Here is a 27,755-nt window from a genome sequence, read left to right as displayed (position 1 = left end):
ATTTGAAAGTTGAGGGACGAACTTGACCCTTAGAGCAAAGTTGAGGGACTCAAACGTCTATTTTACCTTGATAAATTATTATTTCTCTTGCTCTAATTATCATCTAGTAATCCTCCAACTAACATTAATACGATATACTCCCTCCGTCCTCCGTCCCATGAAAAATGCATCTTGCCTTTGAAAAAAAATTCTACAAAAAGTGCAATTCCAAAAATTGCATCTTAACTACCTACCTAATTAAATAGTCAAATCTAATTTGCATGCGAAAACTAACTGCATGTGGCTAACAAATAAGAGCATGAGTCTTTTCAAGCCACCACTAAATTGTCTAAGAAAATTAAAATTACACTCTTCATAGGATGGAGGGAGTAACTCCATCAAAATTCAACCAGTGGCGTGTTCTCTTTTTGGTTTAGTTGTAAGAATGTAACAGTTGGAGCTTCAAATGCCGGAATTAGGTTTGCTCGGCTCATGATCATCAACGGGGTCATTACTTGATGTGGTAAGAAAAAAACAGACACAAGAAAAAGGGAGACGAGGAAGGTAGAACCAAGGATATCTAGATGCCACTAAAAAAAGAATATCTAGATGGATCCGAATTGTTGTCCTCTAATTAGGTTGTGACTTGTGTCCTCTCTTATAGATATTATAATAGGTGAGTGGCACATTCGTGTACTCGGGAATGCCAATAACTTATATTTTGTGCAGAGATGCATGATGACCTTGTGGCATAAACTTGACCCCTTTATCAGATTTTCTAGGGCGTGACAGAAAATAGGCTAGAGCTATCTAGGCATAAACTTGACTCCTTCATCAGGTTTTGACTCCTTTTGTAAGATATTTTTATTTTGTCATAAGTTAAATTTCTCTAACTTGGACAAAATTTATAGAAAATAATATTAACATCACCTCTCATACAAATTAAATGAAGCATCTGGCATATTTCACGATGCATTTAATGAAAGTAAATTGATGTTGTAGATATTGCATCTTTCTATAATTTTGTGCGAGGTTAATTTTTTGTACTTAGGATAACACTTACAAACCTTGGAGGAAAAGCTTTAAAGTTTCAATACAGCAAGCGCCTAAGAGAGGAATTTGATTTTCAGTCCCAATCCCTTGTTTGGTTCAGAGAGGTAATTAATAGAGTTAAGATTAAGACGGAACTCAAATCCTCTATTTGAAAAGTTGTATAATCATGATGAAGAATGTAGATACATCCATCTTCTACTTATAAAAGCATAATGCCCACCCAATTACCACCCCTCTTAGAAAAGTGGTCGGTGTAGGGTGGACCTCTAAACTCACGCTTCTCATCCTACCAAAATTCCCACTCTTTTCAAAAAAAAGAACTCCCACTCTCCCTACCTGGCATATCAAAATCTCCACGGATTAGGAATTCATAACCCTTGACAGCAATGTCATATATAAAGATGTAAAATTACAAGCATGGCAGCAAAGGGATTTTAAAATTTATGGCATAGAAGAGATTGTTTCAAGTTTTGATGATATAGAAGAATTTTGTACGCGCCCACCAAATAACGCAACAGTCTGCGGTTCCTTCAATCTCCTGAAAGGAGTGCATACCAGAATGTACGAGGAAAACTTAAGACTTTCACTTTTCGAATGAACCTCCAAACCAAAAAAATGAGATTAAAAAAACAAAAACCCTGACTTTTGGGTGATACGTGGGACAATATCGCAATCTTCAAAACCTAAAAACCTTTTATGACAGTTTAGTTTTTTTTCCTTTCAAACATTCGGCATTTTCATCGACATTATCACAACAATGTTCAATAGGTATGCCTGTCGACTGGATACAAAATATTGCTCCACAAATCACGATAGGGAACTTCCTAACATTCTCTCTTGATTCTGTCATGATCAAAATTGTGGACCTGGTGGGTTAACAAATCCTCCATTCTTGGCCGCATGTCTGCGGACATTCTGATTCTAGCCGTGTCAGCATCTTACTCCTGGAAGCAAAGATCACTGTAGCAAGTCGCGCACTGCATCGCCAGTGGTGGCAACCGTTCAAAGTCAGGGGTAGCTTTACTGGCTTTGTGACGGCAGCGAACTCTCAACATATTGCATTGCCTTCTGCTGCACATGCTGAATCCTTTCATTGTCTTCACCCAGTGATTTCTCGAACTTAAGGTACTTTTTGAACAAGAACTGCGAGACAATGAACACAAAGATCAGTGAAAATAATAAATGGTCCCTCTTGTTATAGCTTTTGACAAGAAAACTGTCGAGAACCGCAAAACCATAGCAGAACAAGTAACAATCCATCCAGAAGTGATTCAAGAGATCATACCAGCACTACAGCAAAAGGAACAAACATATGCTAGAGTTCAAGATTGAACCACAAATAAGAAATAAGCCTATGTCCAATCATTTCAAGGTTGAGTTTAGCAAAGAAATAACAAAAAATAAAAATAAGTAATATTTCACTCATTACATCGAGTGCACCCAGAAAAATAAGCTGCATGGTGAGAACAGTTCTGATTGAAGTTTCCGCATATATTTGTTATCATACAACATATAGCAATAAAATACTAAAATCCATGGGGAGTTAGCCAAACCTGCATCTTTTTTGGAGGTAGGGTAAGACAAGTAGCCCTATCAAATAATGCACGTATAACTTCTATGTCACCAAGGCGGATTTCCTACAAAATGTCAATATAAATGTAAACAAACTTGCATGATTTGAGAACACTACAGATGACATGATTTATATATGAAGAATTTAATGCTCCTTACTTGGTCTAGATAAACACTCCAAAGATCAGTTCTTTTTGGGTACTCCCGTAAGATTAGTTCAAATCTGGACCTTCCTTCTTCAGGCACCCCACACTTGAATTCTAGAATAGCTGTCTGCGAGAGGAACTTTATACGCTTTCTCGGTGGCAAACTTAGAAGGGCACGGTTTACAACAGCTTTGATGTAGTCAACATCCTTGCCTTGCTTGAGGGCAAACTGAATACGGCACAACCATATCTGCAGTTACATTATACAAATCATAATTATGCTCCAGATACAAATAGGATATAGTTCACTACCTCTTCCGCTCAAAAAAAAAGAAACTGACAAACTAACCTTGCAAGAAGTTTTGAATCTTTTGGTCATTCTATCAAGCAGTTCATCTGCAAGTTGGTACTGCTCAGTCCTCTCATACAGTGCGAGAAGAGCCAAGTGCAACTTCTTGTGATCACAATATTGCAAAGCTCTTTGGAATACCTTCTTGACAGCATCCTGGTGTACATCAACAGATGTATCAGTATATCCAAGTGCTACAACAGAAAGGAACCCAAAATATAACATTGCTCAATTTTACCTCCCGTGGGCTCCCATATTCATTCTCCAGATTAAAATATGCTACCCAAACATTAAGTCTCTCCTCCTCTTCTCTGGGGATTATTGTTTTTAAAGCCCTAAATGAACGAGGGAAATTGTAAAAGATGCAAACTGATGCAGCCAAAAAGTTTGAACAGAAAAAGGAAAAAACATATAATTTTAATCCACAGAAAACAAAGGGTAAGTCCCAAAAGAATGTTTCAACAAGGAAAATCTACATCCTTTGGAAACGAAACCAACAGAAAACTACCAAGATGATAAAAGAAAACTACTTCCTATCACAAAGATTATTTTGAACAATATTAGAATTAATGTTTGGACTGCAGACAGACCTCTCCGCTACTGCACGTGCTTTGTCAACATCTGCAAGGTCTAACAAACATGCCATATATTTTATCCAGACAAAACTACTATTCGGGGAGCTCCTGACCAACTTCTCAAAATCATCTGGAGTTCTTGGTATATCTCCCTGTAAAGCCCTTTCCTCCAAGGCACTAATTTCTAATTCCCTGTTGAAAACCATATAAGCATGTAAAGTCTGATGTATGTCAAAGAAACAAGGTCATAGAAGTAGAATGAAATGTCTGGATACCTTTGTTTCCTTGCTTCCTTCTTTAACCGTTTATCACTCTTTTTATCATTCGCTTCAGTTCCATTGGCAATTTCATGACCTTTATCACAATTATCCTCTAGGTCAGAACCTTCAGATTCATCCAAGGAGACCTGAAGAGGCAGCACAGAAGCCCTTGGTTCTGCTGTAGGATGAACTAAAGTTCTGTTGTGATATCCAGCCATCTGAGAGGCAATGCTGATGTCCATAGGAGCAATTTCATCATCCTCATCATCATTTGTACCAGCTGTTGGACCAGAATCGAAGTAAGATTTCTTCATTCCAAGGGATACTCGGTGCCGCTTCTCATCAATCTGAATGCAAAGTAGCGAATTTTAAAATGCGCAATGGCAAGAAGGCATGACAAAAGATAGACCTTACCTTCAGAATTTTGGCTTTAACCATATCACCAGCTTTATGGCAACAGTTAATATCTACGACTGGCTCATCAGAAAGTTCTGATACATGGCACAGCCCAACCTGCAAAAAGAGTGGTTATAAAATGGTACACACAATAATTTCAAAAAGCTCCGGAGTCTAATGACAACACCTACCAATTCACTGCTGCTAATTGTGATAAATAATCCATAGGATTCAACCCGCTTAACTTGGCCGTCAATGATGTCCCCAACATGCAAATCACTATAATTAATATCATCTGGCTTTTCTAATTTGCTACCAGTGTTCTTCCTAAGTGATGCCTCAACTCTCCCTGATGATGGGTCCGCAGACAAGACCCTGCAGTTTTTTTTTGTTAGATTCAACGGAGAATATATTTGTATTTTACATGAGCATTTGCAAATGGTAAGATCTCACCTTCCATGTACAAGCTTTCCTATGGGGAAATCCTTCTGCGGATTTTCAACATATTCATCTGATAAATTTGACAGGGTAATCCTAGCCTCAACCATTCGAGAAAGCATAATAAAACATCCTTTGGGATTAACATTCTTCACGTATCCCTAGAGTGTTAACAGGACAGCATATGTCACTCCACAATACAGAAGATACATTTCATAATAGATGGTCACTGAAAAAACTAACTTTAGTTCTTGGCATACTACCCTTCAACAATAATAAATATATAAAAAAAAGCTTAACATCTTGTATTCATTTATGGATGATTTTTTTCCCAACAGGTAGCAGTTAACCTTTAGAAAAAGAGGTAAAAGACACATAGGTATTCTGATATACAGCATATAGAGAATTTGCCCAGAGTTAATGTGTTTTGCCACTGACACTATTTACAACTTTTGTACGAATGAAGTAATAAATTGAATTTTTCAGGAATGATAAACTGATATATGTTAGAAAGTACATTACTAAATTGAATTATACTCTACCTTATTCACATGTAATGAAAGTACGTTACTACAAAAATGGGGGAAAATACCTTAATCTCAGTTCCAGGAAGCAGATCCTCTATCTTCTCAACACGATGCATACAGGTCGCCCTATAAAACAATTCATGGCGTAAATGCCAGTGGTAAGTGGTAGGTATACTTTATTCTCGACAACATTATTACAAGATTTTCCCTAACAAGGGCTTGCTTGGCTGCATGGTAGTGGCTCAGGATTTTATCTCCGAAAGTGAGACATCTGGGCCAATACTCCATATTCAAAAGAACAGCTACCATCAGCTAGAGCTAATACTACTACATACTTAGATGTCAGTTTGGAGTACAATTTCATTTTTTTTAAATGAAAGAACACTTATATAAATGAAATAACATTGTTCATTAATATCTCATTAATAAGAAAATCATGACAAAAAGCACTTACCCCTCATCAAATAGTCTTGAATTGCTAGAATCTATGCGAAGGTTTGATGAACGGAGTGATAGATCAACTCGAAGAGATCCTTCAGACGAGCGGCTCACAGAGATGACCTTGCACTTCACAAATTGACCCTCATGGAATCCAGACAAGGGTTCTGCCACCCATGAGTCGACAATTTCAGTATAATGAACCCTTCCATGAAGATGAGGTCCGATCTGAACGACAAGCCCACCAACACCAGGTAGAATTTTTTGAACACGTCCACCAATGATATCTCCTTGTTTTGTTTGTTCAACCAAAGAGGACTCTGATTGTTGTATTTTGTCTATATTATGTTGTGCACATTGGTTATCAAGTGCTTTCACCCTAAGCAATCTTTTCTCCCGGTTCACACTGATAACACGGCCTTTTACTGCTTGGCCTACACTGAAACGCTGCTGGAACTCCTTTAGTTCGCTGGGCTCAGAAGAACTATCAAGAATAAATAAATGGGCCATAACATTTCTTGATACAGTTAACCAGACCCATTCCTTATCCACCTTGACCACATAAGCACGCACAACAGCATTCGTGGTGTGATTTAGTTCTTTACGAGCAGTTGATTCTTCAAACTCACCTGGTTCAATTTCCAGTAATAAAGATCCAACAATCAGGAAAGAAAGCCATGTCAAACATTAAGAAACACAAAAAGGTAACAATGCAAAGCAGCCAGCACAGGATTTTAGTGATGGATGATCTGAAGGTAAGCCATATGACATACATTAGATAATTGTTTATTATGGAATAGACAAATTTGAAAAGACTACAAGTAAAGCGTACCCTTAAGCATAGACGGTCTAATAGACAGTTCCCATTTGAAATTTTTGCCACTCTTTCCAGAAGGTTCAGCCTCTGCAACAATTCTGGCTGTAAGCTTTTGCCCGATTCTGAGTTTACTAAATGGATGCTCAGCAGAATCCTCTTCAAGAACCTATCAGAAATGTATCACTAATTAGTGATTAGACAATATTACATAAGAAAGATATCTCAAGAAAGGTCTGATGTCTACCTCAGTAATATGAATTCTTCCATGAAGATTGGCACCAAATTTCAGTACAAGTTCTAGTGGCTTGATATCAATAACCTGAGGTCCAAATGATTTGTGTAAGCAAAGTTTGCAAACACAGAAAATAGAAACAGGTGTCAACTTTAGGATCTGAAATGAAAATAATTGACCTCTGCTTCAACAAGTGACCCAACTTTGTAGTCAGATTTCTTCTTAGCCCTTTTAGAACCAGAGAGGCCAGAATCCTGGGCTGATGCCTTTGGGAGCAGGATGAGCCTTCCAGAAGGGTCAGAACTTGGGGTATTTCCCACAATCACAGTAATGCTACAATGAAAGTGAAGAAAAACAAGTGGGTGACACAGTTGAAATAAGAAATAACGATATAACTATGTATCCTACAACAGTGGCTTTTTTAGATCATTAACTAAAAATGTTCGTAAATACCGAATTCATAAATCCAGGACAAGATTGGTATGGTAGGCTGTGCCAACATTTATACTTCCTTTTAAAAATAATAAGGCATGATTTGATTTGGAAGCCTCCAAAACTAGATTTGACTCTTAATTTCTGTTATAATCATACAAAAGTACATTCAAATGTGAATCCAATGATATAATTCCTGTATAACAAAAATTTATATCATGTGCCGCTAATTGTTGGTTAAAAAGTACGAGGTTTGACTCAAAATATGTGCACACCTAACAAAATGAAATGGAGTACCAATCAAGTGTCTCTAATACCAAAAACCTTATCAAGCTCAACTCAAGCAAGGTACAAGCTTTGCTTGAACACAAACAATCAGTCTTCTTTATTGTTCCGTTCCCATGTTCCTGCTTAAGCTATGATAATTGCAAGCTCGAGCAAATATTAAATCTGTAACTCCAAAAGAATTTATATCAAGAGACTAATTATAACATTTTTCTGTAGTGCTACAAATAGAAAGGCTCAAAGTTCCCTCAGTGTTAACATCAAAGCTGACCAGTAGGGTACTTAATTTTACTCGCTCCGTTCCAAATTATAGGTCGTTTTGGTATTTCTAGTTACATAGTTTTTGCTATGTATCCAGACATAGTGTATATCTAGGTGCATAGCAAAAATTATGGATTTAGAAATGCCAAAATGACCTATAATTTGGAACAGAGGGAGTAGCAGCTAACAATGCCAAAAATTGAATTCAAAACTGGCAAAGTTCCAAAAATTACCGTTGCCCATTATCATAGCGGTGGCAGGGAAGCAGTTGTGAGTTGTAATCCATCAGTGGTGCAAAACCAATGGCATAGCTGTACTCGGGGATCGAAAGAACCTGGATTAAATAAAAACACAAAAGGGTAAAATAAATTGCAATCAGCCTATTATTCAACAAACAAATTGGTCAAATGGAGTAATTTGCTCACCACATAGCTCTCTTTGACTATTTCCACAACTGCATTCACTTCCTCATGAAGCTCCAAGTCTGCAACTGCAGCCCTTTGGCGTTTCTATAAAGTGCAAAGAAGAAACATAATGTAAGTTTTGATAATACATGAACAGGACTAAATATAATAAAAAACTGCACCTTGTGCTAATTAAAACGTAAAGAAAAATTGCAGACTGAGTTCTGGATAAAGTGTTCATGATGTGATCCAGAGTTAATCTATACTGCCCAAAGCCAATGTGCACAAGTTTCTAACAATCACCACACATATGAAGGGCATAACAGCAAGCAATATATAGGCCATAATAAATTACTGATAACTTCGCACAAGACCATAATATATAGACCACACACAAGACGAACAAGCATGTAACCTATTTCAGGCACCTGCAATGCCTAACCTGTGTACAGTGCATGCCTGGCAAGGTATATTACTGATAACTTCGCACCAAAGGTACAATTATTACCTTTTTTGTTGCGACATTTCTGGCACTACGGACTAGCTCTGGTTTAAGGGATAAGTTGACAACTCCATCAGATAAATCCAAAACAAGACCCTTCACAGAAGATCCCACTTCTAGAGTACTGCCACTGACTGCAGCAACAGAAGGAAAAAAATTAGCATGATTGTAAGTGGGATGGTTAATATCATCAAAGGAGAATTACTTACGTTGATGATGTTCAATTAAACCAACAACATCCGGATGGTCATTGAAGTTAAGGATAATACCATATTCTTCTATTGCTCCCACCTCCCCCTTAACTAGGCTACCAATGCCAAAAGCGTGAGTCCAATCATGGCTTGAGTACTTCAATGCAGCAATCTATATCACAGAGGTAGACACAAGTGACAAGTGTATGTTAAAACATCATTACGAATGAGCTTAACATATGAGAATCATAAAAGCTAAGATACAAAAGGTACATCAGTTAAAAGTCCAAACTCTTAAATAATGAAATTTTGTTACAGATTTACTGGTGGTGGTATTTTAATCCAAACCCTAAGTTATTGAACAAATTACCCGGCTCTGACCAACAGTGTCATATGTCCAAATTATCACTAATGATAATGAAGTCCCCACAGCAAACTCACCATGTCCTAGGTTATCTTATAGAAGACCCACATCTATCCAATATGCACAAGCACATGAGCAAGATGCCCCATGTGTACACATTAAAAGAAAAGGAAACTAGCAATTGAAGAAACAAAGAAAACAAGAAACAACAGTTACAACAAAGGAAATAGCCATTAGCTACCCTGGTCCCCGCAAGAAAATATTAATTACTTAGCAGGTTCCACAAAAATCTCACATGCCCACACATCGAAGCCACTACTATTACAAGCTACCAGAAGATCAATGAAAACTTTTCTTCTACATGAAGTAAGAGGTAATTGTATTTTATTATAACCTTCTGATCCAAAAGAAAGTATCCTCGAATAAATGAAGAATCCGTTGATGAGCACATTGACTGTTGAAGTGAGAGTTTTACTCTAGCAGTTTCTGTGTTTACCTATTAGGGGGAGGAGAAACAAAGATTTAGAAGAACAAAAATAACAGATGATGATAACAAATATATATATATATATACCAGGAAATACGGAGACATACACTGAGTATATGACTCTGAACGGACTGGCCAACATAGAACACATCAGAAAGCTTTTCTACCCGCCTATCAACTGCCTTTGTGAAACAAGAAAAATTAGATATTCTCTTCAAAAAAGAAAGAAAGGCAGAGTTGAAAATTTTCTTACTTTGTCCTTGGGAGAGAAACCAGTCAAATGTCCAAGAAAGCGGACAAAACAACCAGCTTCTATGATGTTGCAAATATAACCCTAAGAGAAAAGAACTGTCAGCTGAGTTGATCATTAAAAGCTTAGCAAAAATAACTAGAGAAAAATAAAAAATTACATGCACTACAGCTCCAGGATGCATCTGCAATATTTCTGAAGGAATGTCACTTGCGCTATCGATAAGTGAGTGCTTTGCTGAAAGAACTAAATTTTGGCCTTCGATATCTGCAGAGCATGGTATTAGAAAACCAGAAGGAAAATTAGCAATGTGAAATCAATCTGAAGAACAACTATCAGTATGATGATGACAAGCTACAAGACTGCATGCATAACAGTGAACGGAAAATATGCCGTTGTAACATTCTGTTCACTCTTTCATAAACCATACAAGATACTCTGTCGATATTGGTAATGATATAATGATTTTAGAATTTCTTTAATATCATTTCCATATAGAAAGGTAAAGCCAAAATTGAAATCAGAGACTGTCAATGTTCTAAACGTCGACTATTTATGAAAAAGTAGCACAGGACAGCAAGAGGATCCTTCTTTTTAATATGCATTTAATAAGAAATGAAGAAGTTTGTTGACTTCACCGAGAACTAGGAGTTGGTTGAACTCATGCCCAGGTTTCAGCAGATTCTTCAACTGAGCAGCTTGACCTAATGAAAAAAAACTCAGTGGTTAGAGCACTAAACATATTATGAATAAACTGCAACAGAGAATATGAGTGCACCCACAAGAGGGAGGGAAATTTCTTGATTCAACAAAATAGTTACAAATCACGTAACATAATATATTAGGGTATACCATGATGGTCTGCCAAATGTTCATTTAGTATTGTCCCCTTGGAGAAGCCATTTACACTGACAACAACAGCTGCAGCAGTAAGTCGTTCCACAACACCAGAGACAATAGTACCTAACTTTGCAGTATCTGCTGGAATAACCCTACATGGGGCAAAAATAAATGCAAAGTTAAATGTAAAGCTACAAAATACGAAAAATGACCATTCTGGAAAAATTCCGTACAAGTTTGAAAACAAAGCAGAGAACTGGCAGGAACTTTTTCTTGTTTAAAGATGAAATTCATAGTTGCCAGGTGGGAGCATTACCCAAAAAGGGACTCGAAATCAAAGAAATTACCCAAAATATAGAAGCTCAAAGACACAACTTTGACATCATGTGGTAGAGGTGTCCAGTTAGACCATTCACAAACACTTTTGCGATGCTTATGGAAAACTTCAGCGCAGAGTACACCACTAAATGAAAAGTTTAAAAGTATCATGTAGATAACTGGTGATACTACATGTCCTGATGAGCCTAATTATTTTCTTGGTCTACAGCAGGTCAAGTTGTTCGTCTCCATCATTTTACTTTCTCCATCAAAATACTATTTTCTAAACTGGCAAGTCGTTTTAAAGCCCCACCATATCATCCTATTTACCTAAACACGAAAAATACTAAAATGCTGGGCCTGGACCTCCACTGATGAGAATTGAGACTTTATAATTTTAAAACCAAATAAATCTTCAAAGACAAGCAGAAAGATGACAGAAAATTTTCGATGAAAGAATAAACTTCAAAGAAATTCTAAAAATATATGCTTGGCTGTCATGTCAAACAAAGCCAGTTTATTAACAGAGCAGGAAAATAGAAACAAAAAAGTATGACAGAACTCACCTATTATGAGATACGATGAAACTAATGTTTATTCTCCTTGAAGCAGGGAGCACACTGATAATTCTACATTTGACGACTTGCCCAACATGATAAACATTTTCTGCTTCAGTTCCTGCCTCTAATCCAAGCTCAGATCTGATAGCAATTCAAACGGAATCAAGAAAGCAGATGATTCAGAATCATATAAATAAAACTGTGAAAAATAGTATTTAATAAAACAATGGTGCCAAGAACAGTAAAGGCCATCCACCCTCAAAGCCAGATACACACTACTAAAATCAATAAGTTTCAACCATCACTTTTAATTTATCTAACATGAGTTTGTAGCAAAAATCAATTTTTGACTCATAGCACCAAGCTGACGTACTTCAGAAGTAGGAAATGGAGATACTAACCTGCTAACAAAACCCTGAACTCCATTGTAGAATTTTACAAAGCAGCCGTGCTTTTCAATTTTTGTAATCCATCCATGAGTCACTAAACCGATTTTAGCATCAGCATAGGATGCTAGCACATCAAGTTTTGATTTCACCTGAAATAGATCCATAATTTTATTACTGGACTCTCTCAGAGAAAACAAAGAACAGATATAAAAAGGATTATGAGCTCTATCTTTGATTCTTCTTATCTAGAGAAGAATTAGTAAAGCTTTAGAAAATAATAATATGTACTGTTGTAAATTAGGCACCAGAAATTCTCAATAAGAACACAGTACCAGAGACTTCTTGTATGTCACTGTAACTCTCTTGGATTTGCAGCCCAATACACGGAATAGAAGCTCGGCTCCAGCCTACATGAACAAACTCAGTTCATTCATCATCATATTCAACATGGTTTAACATAGACATTTCATGTGCAAACAATTGGAAGAGGCATGAGCAACAAGAAATCACAGCAGCACCTTAAATTTCTTGGGTGGTTTCACAACATGTTCCAACTCTGACATGTGGGGAAGCGGGCAAAGTGCTTTCACACCACTGGAAAACTGCACAATTGCACCAAATGGCTCAACAGTAGCAACCTTAGCTCTCACTAACATTCCAGGTTTAACATCATCATGAGTGAAAACAGACCCTTCAAAAGCACTGTCCTGCAAACACATAGAACATAGAGATCCTCATGTAACAAATATCAGTTGCCTATATTACAATGCAAAAATGGATATATACATAACATGCTTGTTCACAACAGTGTAATTGTTTTAAACCAAATGAAAACCGATTAACAGAGTGCACAAGTTATAGATTCAAAAGGTCTAATGCACCAGTGGATGCCAAAAGGGGTGTGACAAGAGCTAAGAAGCATAAAATATCTGAGTATAAAAAATTAAAAACTTAAAAATCCAAGGGAAATAAATCAGAACATAAACTGTAAGTGTGTTTCCCAGTGTTCCTTTTGACGAATAGCATCACTAAGAAAAATGAGTGGCATGATGTAATTACTTTTACGGTGCCAATTGCAACCCCTTCAAGATTCCTCACTCCAAGTATACGGACGCGTAAGCTACTGCCTTCCTTAAACTTCTTCTCCAAGTTCTTCACATCCTTGTCTGACACGTCATATATCTGAGGATCAGGTTGCAATATCAAAATATTAGAATGAGTCCATGTGAGCTCTACAGCAATCAACACTGATGCACAACAAAATATTCATTAAAGTTTCACATACACTAATAAATCCAGGTGATGGAGTTGAAGAAGGTATTTCAAGAAAAAGACCAGCCTTTTTATCTACCCTCAGCACCTTTGACTTATCATAGATATCTCCAGCTTTTAGATTCTGCATACAGGGAAAAATCACCAATCAAGAAAGAACACTGAGAAAAATAACAGCATTCCACTATTTTCTACTGAAGCCAACTTTACAGGAATAAAGGGCAATATCCAAGAATGCATCGAACAGATTATTACGCAAAACCAGCCAACTTACAATAGGGGGCACTCCAAGATGAAGTAGATGTTTGTTCAATGTAAGCCCAACTGCCCTTGTTGATGGATCAACGAATAGGATCCGTGCATTTACCTAAAAGTACTTGCAAATTACTTATCCAAAATAATCAAAGAAAAGAAGAATCTCGGAGACATTGCAAAAGTGTAGGCACCATAGCCACGACAATTAACAATAATGTAAAGAAGAAATTATTGAATACCTTCTTATTCTTACTGTAATCATCTTTCCAATTACCAGAGGGGAAGGGATTCGATAAATTAAAAATGTCAACCTGGCAAGAAAACACAGACACTGTGAAATGATAATACAAACCCAAAAAATTGTCACTAAACCGTTAAGAAATCACTTACTGTTCCACTGAAATAAGTAAGAAATGATAACATGACTCCATTTTCAAGAACTGAATGTACACGTGCATTAACCATCATCCCAGGAATCAAATGATCGATGGAAAGGCCTTTCAGATCTTTAATCTATACAGAAACAACATAAACAAAAGTTAGAGATAACTCAGATAACAATGAAAATAAAGATCACTAAAGAGCATTTATAGTGCTTTGCCATACAATAGATTTAGAAAGCAATTCTTCATCTGAACTCAAGTGAACAATAGCCCGAGTTTTGTCGATAGCCTTCACAACACATTGTATCAGTTGTTTGCGCTCAATCTTCACATTTTCTGTTCAAGAGAACAAACAGTTAATGAACTCCTGAGTACCTCCCAAGAAACGATATCATTATCAGAGTTGGGAACAAATTAAGTATACAGACCATAATTAATTATCACAAATCACAATAATGTTTGTCCTGCTAGCAAGCATAAAAATCTATAGAGACCAGTCTACAGCTACATTTTATATACTCCAAACTATACCTTGTAAAGTGCATGCACCATAAACAAGAAAACAACAAAGAAACTCTAGAGAGCTAAACTGTTTATATGCATAAGTACAAAAAAAACAAATGAGAAAAGGTTTAGGGCCTGTTTGGCATGGCTCTAGCTCTGAGATCCATGCTGGAGCTGAAATTTGTAAAATATATTAAAATATTTTATATTTTTATTTAATCTAAAACAAAAGTATAATGACTCAGCAAAAGACCCTTGATTTATTTACAACTCTAGCTCCAAGAATTTCTGGAGCTGGGTATGAGCAGCTCCAAGAACTCCACAAACTTTTTGGAGTTGGAGCCATGCCATACACGCCCTTAGTTCATTTGTATTTTTCCCACAAAATGTAAGCTTTTAGAGATCGAAGTTCTGAATGTACACAACTATGTAACCACAAGCTCATAAGCTACTAAGCTTGCCAGAAAAGGGAGTGCTGTTCAAACAAAAAGAGAGAAAACAGAACTTCTAGATTATTGCTATAGCAAAATGCACGGTTATTTAAATATGCCAAGGAGAAACATCAATTTATCACAATCTGATTAAGCTACTGCATAAGTATACCTTTGTCAGCCTTTTGCATAAATCCACTAAAGGATGGTACTCCAAAATGAAGAATGTAACCATGGTCCTCAACACTTTTAACTTGGGCAGTAAGTACCTACGAAAACATATACATGAACATCCATCATTAAATACAAGAATCAGATCAGAGCCTAACCATTTCAAATGGGAACTACTCCCATTCTTGTTGTTTGATGTTTTAGACCTTTGCAGGCTCCATGATGCAACTTTGACCTCTACTTTTATAACTTTACATAAATATAGATTATAGGATATTAAAATTAAACCTTTATGAATGCATTTCTAGAAATACAATTTTCATATAGGAAATCCCGATGGTTTTAAACATATTAATGGTCAACTTTAGGAAGTTTGGCAGAACAGACTTTAGGAGGTTTGACTAGATCTTTGCTGGATGTATATCCTTAATATATGCTCCCAGACATATCTGCAAGCTTGACTGCATACCCTAACAAGTGATTCTGATTTTGCATGTAAACGTGTGCCCCAATTTTTTTCCAAAAAACATTAAGTTCTGCTCCATTATGATTTCAGTAGAATAATCAAATTATTGAATCAAAAACAAACACTGAAATGACTGTGAATTACAAAATAAAACATATTTAGAACCAAGGTGCGCAATGGAACATAGATGATTTTTCTTCTCCAAAAATCTCAGCTGTTATCAAGCACATCCAGAGCAGAGTAATTAAAAATTACCATTCCTTCTTGCAAGGCATCCAGAGAAAGTCCCTTGTACAGCTGGCTTAACCGTAACGATAGCCAAACCCTTCTGTTTACTTTTCCTTCTTTCTTGTCATCATCAACTCGCATGACAATACAAGGAACAAGCTGACCAACATGAACGACTTCAGCACATATACTGTTCTCATTATCCTGCAAAACAATATCAGTTGGACTCACCAGATAACAAATCACTTACAAAGAAACATCAATTATGTAATAATTTAAGAAAAGCTGACACCTACCTTACGATTTTCCTTCAAAGCAATGTCACATACATCCTCTGAGCGCACAAACCCTCTCATTCCACCAGGTAGACTTAATACAATATCTTTTTGGTTAACCTCAATCACAACACCCCAGAGCTTCATGTTTGGTGAAACATTCTGGCAAAAGGAAAAATACATTGTCACCAACTAAGGCCATTTTACCACATGTTCCAAACATTTCAAGGTAACAAAATCAGAATAATCACAGCAACATCACCCGATGCATAGCAAGCAACATATATAACCTAATGTCTCATTTGAAGAAATCAATGGCACCCCTGCCAGCCTTACCTCACCTAATGCCATGAACAATCCGCATGTTGAACTACATTACCTTGCTTCGCATCACAGAGCATAATTTTTACAATATCCCAGCAACTGCAACTGAAACCGTCCAAAACAGGCTAATCCAGTAACCTTTCATGGAGAGTGTTTAGTTCAAAACTCTGTTACACGGACACGGCTGGGAGGCCACGTATCGGACACTGATACGGCACCAATACGGCTTGGAAACGTGTTTGCTGTGTGTCCAGAAAATTATAAAACATCAATGGTTCGATACGTGGGCCGGACACGTATCTGGACGCTCTTTTGGATACGGCCCAGCCCACTGAGCAAGCACCAGCCTCCTGTCTAATACACCACACGCATATCTACCCCTGACCTAGCATGCAGCCGCCGGCCAGCGCCTGCCCGCCGGCAAGGAGCACCAACCACCGTCGCAGCACACATGAGCCCCACCCGTCCGCGACGAGCCCCCGGAGAGGACGAGCATGGACACCCAGCACGCAGCAGCATGAGTTACCCTTTCTCGATCTAGTGTTCTTCTGAATTGTTTTTTTTCCTGTCCATTTCTTTTCCTCTTTGATTCCATCCTTCCCATTCTGATCCAGAGACTTGTTCTTGATTTCTTGAGGGGTAGATGGCAGCATCGAGCAGTGCTAATGCTAGCACTAGTGGTAGCATAGGTTCTGAGGCCACGACCGACATCAAGGCTCCAATGTTGCCTGCTATTTATCTGTGTTGGAACTTTTATTTCTCATTATTATGAATTATTTTGTGTATTGTTATTTATTTATTTCTTCTAAAAAAAATGCTGAAACGTATCCGTGTATCAAGGTTTTTGGAGAAGATGACGTATCCGCATATCCGTATCAGCCTCGATACTGATACACGTATCCGTGTCTGTGTAACATAGGTTCAAAAGTATGACAAAGATTGAATGGGATGTGTGTGAGCATGTGTGCTACAGGGCTTGATTAGTCACCCACCCATCTGAGACGATTCTGGGAATGCATTGACAAATATGTGTGATCTCACCAGTACTCGTTAGACCAAACATGCCAGACCTCAAACAGTATCAGGGAAAAGTGACAGCATAAAGGTGCCTGGCTATCAAAGCCTTCAAATAATTCTGTGCTCAATTGGACAAGGCCAGAAATAGATGATTAATCTAAAAACATGGTGTGTGAGACTGAGGTTGCTGCTCCAAATTTCAAACTTGCTAAGGGCTGAATAAAGTGGATGAAAAAATATGCACTTTGCAAATCATATAACTTGGAAAAGTGTGGCAAGTGAGACAGAATGGAAAAGACCTCAAGAATTGTGTGATCCAGATTCTTGCCATTTTTCTCACTCAAAGCTTGCCAGGCAGTATTCAATGTGGAGCGGCACCTCATGAACCCAGTTCATGCTACCAGGTAAAGATAAATGCATATAGCAATTCAATGGTGCTTTCGAGATTTTGAAATTTTAACTAGTATTAGTCTACTTGCACTTCGAAAGCACACTCCAGCTGTCTGGCATGTGTTTCAAGGGTTCAAGGCTGTTAGGCATATGACTATGGGAATTTGGGAGGGAAAATCCCTAATAGTGTCCTGCAACTGAACTACTGGAGCGAATCACACATTACAGCATTAGGAGTTACAGCATTCCATTCTACCTTGTAAGGTTTCACTACAACCTGACAGCCACTTGCTATAACAGGTTGTCTATTTGTATTTTAGAGGGTAGATTGCACAACAGACTCATTAAACTTAAGCCTATACGGTGTTTTCTGATCTCTAATCACCAGATAAACGAGCAGTTGAATGTGTGGTTACCAAGGTTACAAACCTATGATACAATTTAATTCGAAGGTCAATCACATTCCTACAAAGCAACTGAGTTTCAGAGGGGAAAACCTTCACTGTGATGCGATTAGCAAATCGTGGGAGCTTCCCAGTGGTGGCCCCGCCGAAGAGTGTCCCCAAGTCATCATCCGCACCGAAACCAGACGACTCGTCGACCTTCCTCTTCCTCTTCCCCTTTCCCTTCCCCTTCTTCACCTCCCTATCGAAATCCTCCTCGGCCTCCGCGCGGGCCTCCGCCACCTCGTCCTTGCTGAGGAAGCTGCGTCCCCCTGCACAGCACCCCACAAAACACACAGCAACACATCAGCGCAGAGCAAAATTGGCACGACGCAAGCCGCAAAAAAGGGGAGCCGAAGGAGCGGGGACGCTCGGCTCGATGCTTACCTCTCGGGAAGTCAGCCTCGTCGGACGCCGCCGCGAGGATAGCGGCGGAACCCGGCTGCTGCCGCTCCCCGTCGCCATCCCCTTGCTCAGCGGCAGCCTCCTTCTCGCGGTGCTTTTTGAACTGCTTGCGTTCGGGGCCCAGGTCGGTCTTGCCGCCGGCGCCCTTCCCCTTCTTCCTGTCGCCGCGCGGTGGCGCCATGGCGGCGAGAGCTCGAACCTCCTCTCACGCGTCCCGGTCCGCGCCGATAAGCCCTGGTAGACTCGTCGCGGCGTGGCGCTGCCTGCTCGCTTGCGCCGGCTGCTCGTCCGCGCCGCTCGCCGTCAGCACGGAGTCGCGGCGTGCGGGTAATGGCGGTGCCTGCCTGGTGCCTCCCCTCCTGCGCTTGTGCTTTGCGGGGGGACCGGGGGTTAGGGTTTTAGCAAGTCGTGGGCTGGGCTAGGGTTTAGGAATGGGGGTATCTGGTGTTTGGGCCCATTTGTTTCCGCTCGCATGGGTCGGCCCAACTTGAGTGAGGCTCCGACCGGGGGGCTCTTGATAGGACCGAACTGCCCATGTCTTTTTGTTTGTCGGCAAGTAAGTGATGATTAATTCATTTTATTTTTTGTAAAATTTAGATAGAGAGAACTGTCCATTTAATCTTAAAGGGTGATCTCTCAAAACTTTTTAAATTTAATTGTTTCCATTAGTGTTTCTTGAAAAAAAAATCGGAAGCAAGGGGAAAATCATGCTTAAATTCTAAAGGAAAGACCCTTGCTGCCTAATAAACCATTTTTTTCTGCTCAAGATATCGGCCAATCTGTGGCTCCACCATCTGTCATTTCATTTCATGCTGGTAGGGTAGGGAAAAGTCAAATCCCATCATATTTTCAAAAAAAAAATGAAACTTATCTTACTTATGCCCACATTATGGTCCGTGCAAAAAAAAACTTATACTCTCTAAACGTTATATAGAAAGCTAGAAACATCGAGATGGTCTATACGGAGGAAATGTCTAAAAATAAAGGTGCTATTTGCAAAAATCAATTAAATTTTGCATCTGTCTAGCTAAAATCAGCGGTTGCAACGGCAAATGGGTGAGCGGCGAGCCCCACGGAATAGGATTCCGACCTTGACGCGGACTCGGAGCCGAGTTCGAATCCGACTCGCCCGGTCACCCGCGGGTCTACAAAACCAGAAGTCCAGAACCTCGCGGCCGCACGGCGCACGCGCCATTCTCCCGTCACCGCCCTTCTTCTCCAAAGCTTCCGATCCTTCCCCTCCTAGCGTAACCCGCTCAGCGCTCAGATCCATCTGCAAGCGGCGGACATATGGAGCCGTCCTGCTCCGCGGCCGCGCCGCTCCCGGTGGCGTGGCTCCAGGGCAACGTCCTCGCCGAGTACCTGCGCTTCCTGCCGTCTCCACCGCCGGCGCACGTGCCGGTGGCTTGGCTCCACGGTGACGCTCTCGCCGAGTACCTGCGCTTCCTGGAGGAAGCCGCGCCGTCTCCACCGCCGGCGCACGTCCCGGTGGCGTGGCTCCAGGGCGACGTTCTCGCCGAGTACCTGCGCTTCCCGGAGGAAGCCGCGCCGCCGCAGATGCGCGTGCCGGTGGCTTGGCTCGAGGGGGAGGTTCGCGACGAGTTCCTGCGGTTCCTCGAGGAGTCGCGGGCCGCGGCTGCTGCTGCTGTTGAACCGGAGCGGCAAGAGGCGCGTGACGGCGGCGGCGGTGCCTACGATGACGGCGGCCTCGCGGTGGACGACGACCACGAAAGCTTCGTGGACGACGGTGGCGAGGATGGCGACGGCGACGGTGCCAGCGCCAGCGCCATGGAGGAGGACGACGACGAGAGCGGAGTCGGAGGCGCCTGCATGGAGAAAGACGACCAGGACGCGGAGGCGGTGCTCGAGCTGCTGCTGCCGCACATCCTGAACCTCCCGGCGTTCAGGGCTCGCGCGGCGGCGGCGGCGGCGGCACCGGTAAAGCAAGAACCCGCGCTGGGGTTCGGCTTCGGCGGGTGGCTGCAGCGCGGGGTTTCCCTGATCGAGGCGGATAGCAGCAGCTCGTCTTCTAGCTCTGACGAAGAGATGAGCTCCGTTGAAGAAGAAATCGAAGAGGGCGCGATGCGAGCAGCAGCTGCCTAGTGATTGCAGATTCAGACACTAACATATCTGACATCTCCTGATTATTAATCTGCTCTTTGATCATCTGAAAACAGAGTAACTCTGTATCACGGTTCAGCGTCAGACACACACACAACTCCTGATTTTTTTTCACCTATCAGTTCGCGATCATTGAAAGCATAGTTTGCTAATCAATGGAGAAATTCAGTATTGTGCATGATTCAAATTTTGAAAGTTGTTTTCTTGGGTTTTCGTTGTTCTGCCAATGCATTCAGTATCAGCCAAACTTCAGGTGCCACAATCCGTTATAAACGACAGATCAAGGGTAAACGAAAAATAGCTGTCTTGCAGAATTGCATCAGGAAAACATCATGAATTGCTCCTTATATTCTAATACAGTTCTCTTTTCTGGGCATGTGTTAGGTCATTAAGTAGCCTCAAGTATCATGTATAATCCATTTGGAAAAAAACATTATATAAGGTATAGTGAGACCCGTCATATAAAAAGGAATCTTGTTATTTAGAAATATATGAATAAAATTTGCCTAAAAAGTTTTTTCCATAGGTGGGGCTAATTCGCGAGACAAATTTAATGAGCCTAATTAATCCATAATTTGCAATGCTAATCATGAATTAATATAATTCATTAGATTCGTGAGACGAATTAGCCCAGAAGTTCTGCAATTAGTTTTATAATTAAATTTTATTTAATACTTCAAAATTTTCTTGGACGTGCCAAGGCTAAAGTTCAGCACTTAAGAACCAAACGCCCTCAATCAATAAAAATAAATACCATGCGATACATGGAAAGCCAGGAGCAACAGCGCAACGCCTGAAGTAATCCCTGAGCAACCAGAAGTAAACGAAATTCATAGACAAAAGTGGAATCACCTAGAATCGAAAAACAACAAAGAAACCTCAACTAATGTTGTAATAGGGGCTCTGCCTCCTACATGTAATGTAACCTTTCAAATCATGGAAAGAAAAGGATTGTTCCCAAGTTAAATAGTTGCATGATGATACAACAAAAGATAAAACGAAAGACCATTAAGGGGCTGTTTGGATGTCTGCCTTAGGCGCCACACCGCGCCTAAGGTGCGGCGGCCGATTTGGCCGCCACACTTGCGGCACGAAATGTGTAGCGTGGCGTGGCGTCTTAGGCAGGCATCCAAACAGCCTCTAAATGTGACTCAATTAGGCAATATTGCCATAGTTGAATAGATTGACATAAACTCATATCACATTCATTGGCATAGTGAGCTCGTCAGTCGCAGCTGCAGGAAAAATACATATGGGAGCCAGAACATATGAAAACTTCTCCAAGAACAATGTTACACATCAGTTGGTTATTATTTTGCATCTAGCATCACTGAGGACTACAGGGGACCTCGTTATATAATCATATAAATGACCGCCGCAAACTTGTGTTTTGGCTTCAAATTCTATCCAGCAGGCCAGCACAATTGAAGGATGTTGTAGGCAATTTGCTCCTAGGAATTTCATAAGACAGACTACAAGTATACAACAATGGAGAACTGTGTTGTCGACGGCATGCTGAAATAGAAGTGGCAATCTTTCTTGACCGCCATCAAAACTGAACATAATCTGGGCACGAGAAGCTGCATGATAAATGTGCAGGAAAGATCAGAAAATTACCAATAGCTAATTATTTCAATGGAAAGAAGAAAGATAAAAAATACTAGTAGAAAAAAGATAAAAAAACTTATTAATAGCTAATGATTTCAAGGGGATGAAAAAATTGCTTAGAAAAATACATGCATTATGTCTAGTTGATTACAAATCATTATTGTCATCTAAGAAGCGATTACTTTTGCCTTATTAAGAATAAATTTTTGTGGATAACAATGTACTTTTGCCTTAACAGTATTCTACAGCTACCACATAACTTCAGGTGCGGTATACTACCTCAAACAAAGGCAGCAAGCCATCTCATCTCTGAGCCGTTTCCATTTGATAAATAATAGATCTTTTTCCACTTCTCTTCTGAAAAACTCTCACGCCGAATGATCTTTTGCCTGGCCAAGTAGATTTCCAATGCTCATTGATTGAACTAACAAGTAATATATATACTTGGAAACTTGTGCGAGCATATGCCAGAGTCAGCCAAGACAGAAAATCCAACACTATCACCAGATTCTTTTTTAAAAAATGCCAATTTTCTAGAAGGACTACCTCATATAATAGTGACACACAGTCTCAGCTTCTTCTAAGGTGTAACGTGGAAACATCAAACGAGCGTCAGAAGGAACATCTGGAAGATCCTGCCGTAGTTTGCCAACAGCTGTTGAGTGTGAAAAGGCTCCTACCATCATATCATTGTGCAACATTGACCTATAAGCATTGACCTGTTGAAAATTAAGAAACAAGTGTAACATTAAATGCGTACCTAATTACCTTTTGTCTTTATTAGTGTAAAAGCATCAACTGTGGTACTGGACCAAGCTAATCGTACAATTCTCAAAATTGTAGTCACAAGACATACACAAAACCTCATCTTATATATGAATTTTTCAAGACCATAAACAGTTGCTATCATGAGCTGTGAAGCAACTGATATATTAAGTAAAACTTGCTATTATGAGCTATGAACTATGCACAGGGAATCAAGTACTACAGTTCAAGAAGTGCTACAATGCTACACATTGAACACACCTGGTAAAAAAACTCCCAAACCATATACTTGCTGTATTAGGCAACATAACAGAGCACATGAGAGGTTACAGAAGATAAGAGAATGAATACACAGAAATGGGTAAGAACCTTAACAATTTTTACTAACCACAAAAAAAAACATGAAAATAAGCAGAAAGGATATGCAACTATTTTCTACTTTCAAATGAGGACGCTGAGGGGCATAAAGGAATGTAATGCTTGAACATTGTGTAAGCAGCTCAGTGCAACAAACCATTGTAAGCTCCTTCGCATGGATTGGTCGACAAGATCTAACAGTTACGGGCTCCTGAAAGTCACTGAATGTAAACCAACTATTGTACTGCAAAAGACAAAGAAAACGTTCCATGTAATGGGGTGTTTAATCCATATAACCATCAGTAATTGACGTCACAGCAGCCAGTTCAATTATGATCTCAACACTCGAACATACCTGATCAATTGCAAACAATACAGGCACGTCTTTAACAAGGGATAGTTCCTTCCTTAAGCGAACTACAACACCAACAGAAGCATGCGTGTGGGTTATCCCAGTTTGAATGAGATCATACAATGTGGACCCTTCAGGCATTTCCACTGTGTCAGCCCCTTTCATCTTTCCAACACCAGCACCTTCTCCCAGGGGGATAGGCTCGAAAATTTGACATGGTAATTGTAGTAAGCGTGTTTCGTTGTACTTCAAGAAATCCTGAAGCAGCAATAGAAACATATTTAGAGGATTTTTTTTCCTATCCAGCATGCTTTAGTAGAAAGGTATTCCTAGATATGCATCCTATTTGCATGATACATCTGAGGCTTAAGATGTACCACGTTCTAATTAAAAAAATAATGTTGTAGATATGCCGTATATGCTGGCATCAATTATCTTTCAAAATATTCAGATTGGACATATATAATTGATAAGTACATAAATGTATCAAAAGCACTTTCATGGCATTGATTTCAATAGGATCTATAAACATGCCACGGTAGAAATTAGTGGTGAACTTCGTGTTTCTTTTGAGAGGGTGAGCTTCGTATTTTGAGGCTGAGTATGTTCAAAACATCACAGATCATCTGCTTTCTAGCATTAATGTGTACGCTTAATAGAGAATCCATGGAGCCAAGTAAGATAAAAACGAAATATATGCAATGATAACGCATAAGTTTTGTCCTAATAACATATTACCAATAAACTGAAATTTGAGAAACCCAGTTTGCTATACAGTAGGAAGTATGAAATGATGATAGAAAATAGCATGAGTAAGACATGTTTAAAAAAGAAAATCAAATCTTTAAGCAAATCAGCAACCTTAACACATATTATATTTCGCAGTGACAATTTGTAAACAAAAGAGGCTCTAATAATACAAGCTTAGATTCGATGTTAATTAATTTATGCATGACCACCGCTCAACACATTGTATTCTTGGATCTGTTGTCACAGTTGATGCTTAATACTACATCAAGAATAACACAACTACCAAAATTAGGAGTGCGTAGGCAGATTACAAACCAGTAAAACCAGCAAAACGTATAACAGTGCATTCTATTTGCATCCATAGAAACTGAAAAAAGAAAAGAGGAACGTGCAAGATAGTCTATTTGAGGTAACCAGAAAATACAAATCACACAGAGCTTAGCACCTGCAAGATCTTGGCAGCTTGTATTGGTGTATCAAAAAAATCACTGTATGTGTTTCTATAGAAGAATCCTCCATGAGTCCAATCCTTGCCTTGTGGAACATAGAATACCAGCCATCCTTCAGTACGTGCCCAGTGGACAAGCATCGCAAGTGCAATGCTTTTACCACAACTCCGTGGGCCATCCAAGACTATTTGTTTTTTGATATCTGAAAGCAGACAAGCCGGAATTGGAAATATGGGATACAATGTTGCATCAAATATACATACACATACGCAATTGCATTGTACTGAATTTGTTTAGCAATGGCAATTTGCTCAGAGGGAAAAAAACTCAAACCATGATTCTCATAAATAAAGCTTAATTATGATTATGATGCAAACTAAAAAACTTTAGTAACATATGGGATATAATGAAAAATATTATACACTTTCAAATGCATGGGGGACATAATGAAAAATATTATGCACTTTCAAATGCATGGGGGCCGCTAACTAAAATATGTCTGCAGCAACAGTATCAATTTAGAATTTATACCAGAAGATTAAGCAATGGACTAGGAAATTGAACAATTTCTTTGCTATTAATCTGGCTAGGTGGAAAATAATACCACTTCTAGAATTAAGAAACCTAGTTCCTCAATGTCTCGTACTTTTCTTTTCCTCTGATGGTATACCTTAAGAGCCAAAAAGGAACTAAGCCGAACCCATGGACACATTACCTTCATTTCCAATGCCAATTTTGAGAAAAAAGAAAGTTGTCATACCACTACATCAGTTAAGTAAGGAAATTGGACCTTTTTCTCGCTATTAATCTTGCTATGTGAAAACTCATACCAATTCTAGAATTAATAAACCTAGTTCCTCAATGGCTCTTTCTTTTATTTCCTTCTGATAGTATACACTCTGAGTCAAAAAGGAACTAGGCTGAATCAATGGATAGTTACCATCATTTCCAATGTCAATTTTGAGAAACAGAAAGTAAAGTTGCCATACCATTACATCGGTTGAATGAAACCACAAGTCTGATGCATGCTAATTGTTAACAGGAGCAGCATTTGCTTATTAATATTTTTCGCAAGAGATTAGCATGATGCCAATGCTATCTGCAAAAATTGTGTTCACTAGAATCTGAAAGAACCCAAATCATCCATGCTAACAAAAGCTTAATCAGTGCAAAGCATACAGGCAATGTACATACTACATGTAAATTGAAAGCACAGCATGTTTCTTCTGAAGCTAACACATTAATAAGAGGGAGCAGCATCCAAGAATCCAATATGCGTAAGTATCAACACTTTACACACCTTTGAGATTGATTGTAACGGCCGGATCAACAATCCTACGGAAGTTATCCCGGAGATCTAGGAAGCTCTTCCTCACCATTACAGCACACCGTCTTGTCTCCTGAAACTCCTTCATCATCCCTGCTGGCAACCCTTCTGGTAACATGGCATTCCATTCATCCAAACTGAAAAGAAATCCCACATGACATAGAAATGAAAGAAATTAATGTTCCAAAACAATATCCAATAGCATCGAAAAAAATCAATCTGAGCTATATTTAGTTTCCTGATTGCAGCGATGCAGCTTATAGTAGTAAATGAATACTCTTTTACTTCAGACAAAAGAGGATACTAGAAAATACCACAGGATACAGTATGTTGCGACTATCTAAGTTGAAACAAGGTAACATTTCATCATTTAGGCATACGCATTCAGAAAGGGGTCGCAATTTAGTCAATGATGAGGAAAGCATCAAATGGACTCAAAGTTTGCGAAAATGAAACAGATCACAAAACTTGCTCAAATCGACGTAGCATCTAACTAGCATTAATCCCCAAACTCCATCATTGGATCATAGATGAAGCAATGCACAGAAAACTCTACAATGGATCAATCCTAATTAAAATGGTTTCTGACCAAATCCCACACAATCTACCATTTCAAATTTGGATACCACAGTGATCGCTACCTGAAAATTATTAATTTGGCCAGAGAGATCGCCCGCAAGATCCAAACCTCATTAGCGGTACCAACACAGAGAAAATCCACGCGCATTTGGATCCAATTGAGAGGGAGGAGGGTGCCTACGTGAAGTCGACATAGACGTTGGCGTTGCGGTGCGCGAACGACCCGAACGTGTCGGTGAAGGCGAAGAGCGGGCGGCCGCCTGGGCCGACGTCGAGCGCCGGGTCATAGGTCGGGGGCAGCGGGTCTGTGGGCAGCTCGAACTCGGCGTCGAGGTCGTCGCCCGCGCCCCCGGCGGCGAACTCGTCCCCATCAGCGTCGTCCGCCGACGCCCCGCCCCGCGGGTCCTTGGCGCGGACCTTGCCGCGGTTGGACGTGGACGACGCCGGCTTGGCCCCGCCCTTGGCCTTCGCGTAGGACCGGGAGGCGAGGAGGAGGGAGGCGAGCGCGGCGGGCGGGTCGGGGAGCGCGGTGGCGCGAGCGCCGCCGGAGGATGCCGCGGCGGCGGCGCGGCGGAGGAGGGGGCGGAGGAGCATTTCGGCGGCGGGGTTTAGGCCGGACGGCGGAGAAGCGGAGAAGGGTTTGGACTTCGGAGCTTGATTGGACTCTTCCTGGGTCGTCTTGTGGTTGTGGGGGTCACTAATGGGCTTTCGTTTTTTTCTTTTGAGCATCTCTTTCGGTTATTAATGGCCTAATGGGCTAGATATGCCGAAGGCAGTTTGGCCCATATAGAAACCAATGGATAGTCTGGGCTCTACGT

At 40.0% G+C, this 27,755-nt stretch overlaps 3 protein-coding genes across 3 annotated transcripts; 1 reads left to right on the top strand and 2 right to left on the bottom strand.

The window, feature by feature from the left end:
• Window positions 1-1,627: 1,627 nt before the first annotated feature.
• LOC112880729 (rRNA biogenesis protein RRP5) lies at window positions 1,628-19,002 on the bottom strand. The gene is made up of 40 exons (XM_025945476.1): window positions 18,612-19,002; window positions 18,279-18,496; window positions 16,072-16,212; window positions 15,803-15,979; window positions 15,083-15,179; window positions 14,199-14,311; window positions 13,983-14,105; window positions 13,832-13,903; window positions 13,612-13,704; window positions 13,351-13,461; window positions 13,125-13,247; window positions 12,584-12,772; window positions 12,398-12,472; window positions 12,078-12,214; window positions 11,683-11,817; window positions 10,811-10,950; window positions 10,597-10,662; window positions 10,119-10,225; window positions 9,962-10,042; window positions 9,816-9,890; window positions 9,616-9,717; window positions 8,876-9,029; window positions 8,673-8,800; window positions 8,186-8,269; window positions 7,994-8,094; window positions 6,962-7,115; window positions 6,795-6,869; window positions 6,566-6,716; window positions 5,750-6,362; window positions 5,361-5,421; window positions 4,784-4,929; window positions 4,522-4,705; window positions 4,349-4,447; window positions 3,950-4,281; window positions 3,690-3,866; window positions 3,338-3,434; window positions 3,100-3,255; window positions 2,764-3,000; window positions 2,586-2,669; window positions 1,628-2,175 (listed from the first exon to the last, which is right to left on the bottom strand). Exons 1-40 carry the CDS (start codon window positions 18,808-18,810, stop codon window positions 2,053-2,055), a joined length of 5,730 nt encoding a protein of 1,909 aa, XP_025801261.1. The 5' UTR covers window positions 18,811-19,002; the 3' UTR covers window positions 1,628-2,052.
• Window positions 19,003-19,823: 821 nt separating this feature from the next.
• Window positions 19,824-20,920, top strand: LOC112883067. Its single transcript, XM_025948286.1, has one exon. The coding sequence runs from the start codon at window positions 19,920-19,922 to the stop codon at window positions 20,730-20,732; it is 813 nt and encodes a 270-aa protein (XP_025804071.1). The 5' UTR covers window positions 19,824-19,919; the 3' UTR covers window positions 20,733-20,920.
• A 1,013-nt stretch (window positions 20,921-21,933) lies between these two features.
• LOC112879379 lies at window positions 21,934-27,580 on the bottom strand. Its single transcript, XM_025943618.1, has 8 exons — window positions 27,119-27,580; window positions 26,332-26,495; window positions 25,028-25,233; window positions 23,836-24,090; window positions 23,638-23,724; window positions 22,905-23,077; window positions 22,638-22,747; window positions 21,934-22,330 (listed from the first exon to the last, which is right to left on the bottom strand). Exons 1-7 carry the CDS (start codon window positions 27,529-27,531, stop codon window positions 22,639-22,641), a joined length of 1,407 nt encoding a protein of 468 aa, XP_025799403.1. The 5' UTR covers window positions 27,532-27,580; the 3' UTR covers window positions 21,934-22,330; window position 22,638.
• Window positions 27,581-27,755: the final 175 nt, after the last annotated feature.

Source organism: Panicum hallii, chromosome 2, assembly GCF_002211085.1.
Source record: "Panicum hallii strain FIL2 chromosome 2, PHallii_v3.1, whole genome shotgun sequence".
Lineage (NCBI taxonomy): Eukaryota > Viridiplantae > Streptophyta > Magnoliopsida > Poales > Poaceae > Panicum > Panicum hallii.
The sequence above is the reverse complement of the archived record's forward strand: the minus strand, read 5'-3'. Positions and strand labels throughout refer to the sequence as shown.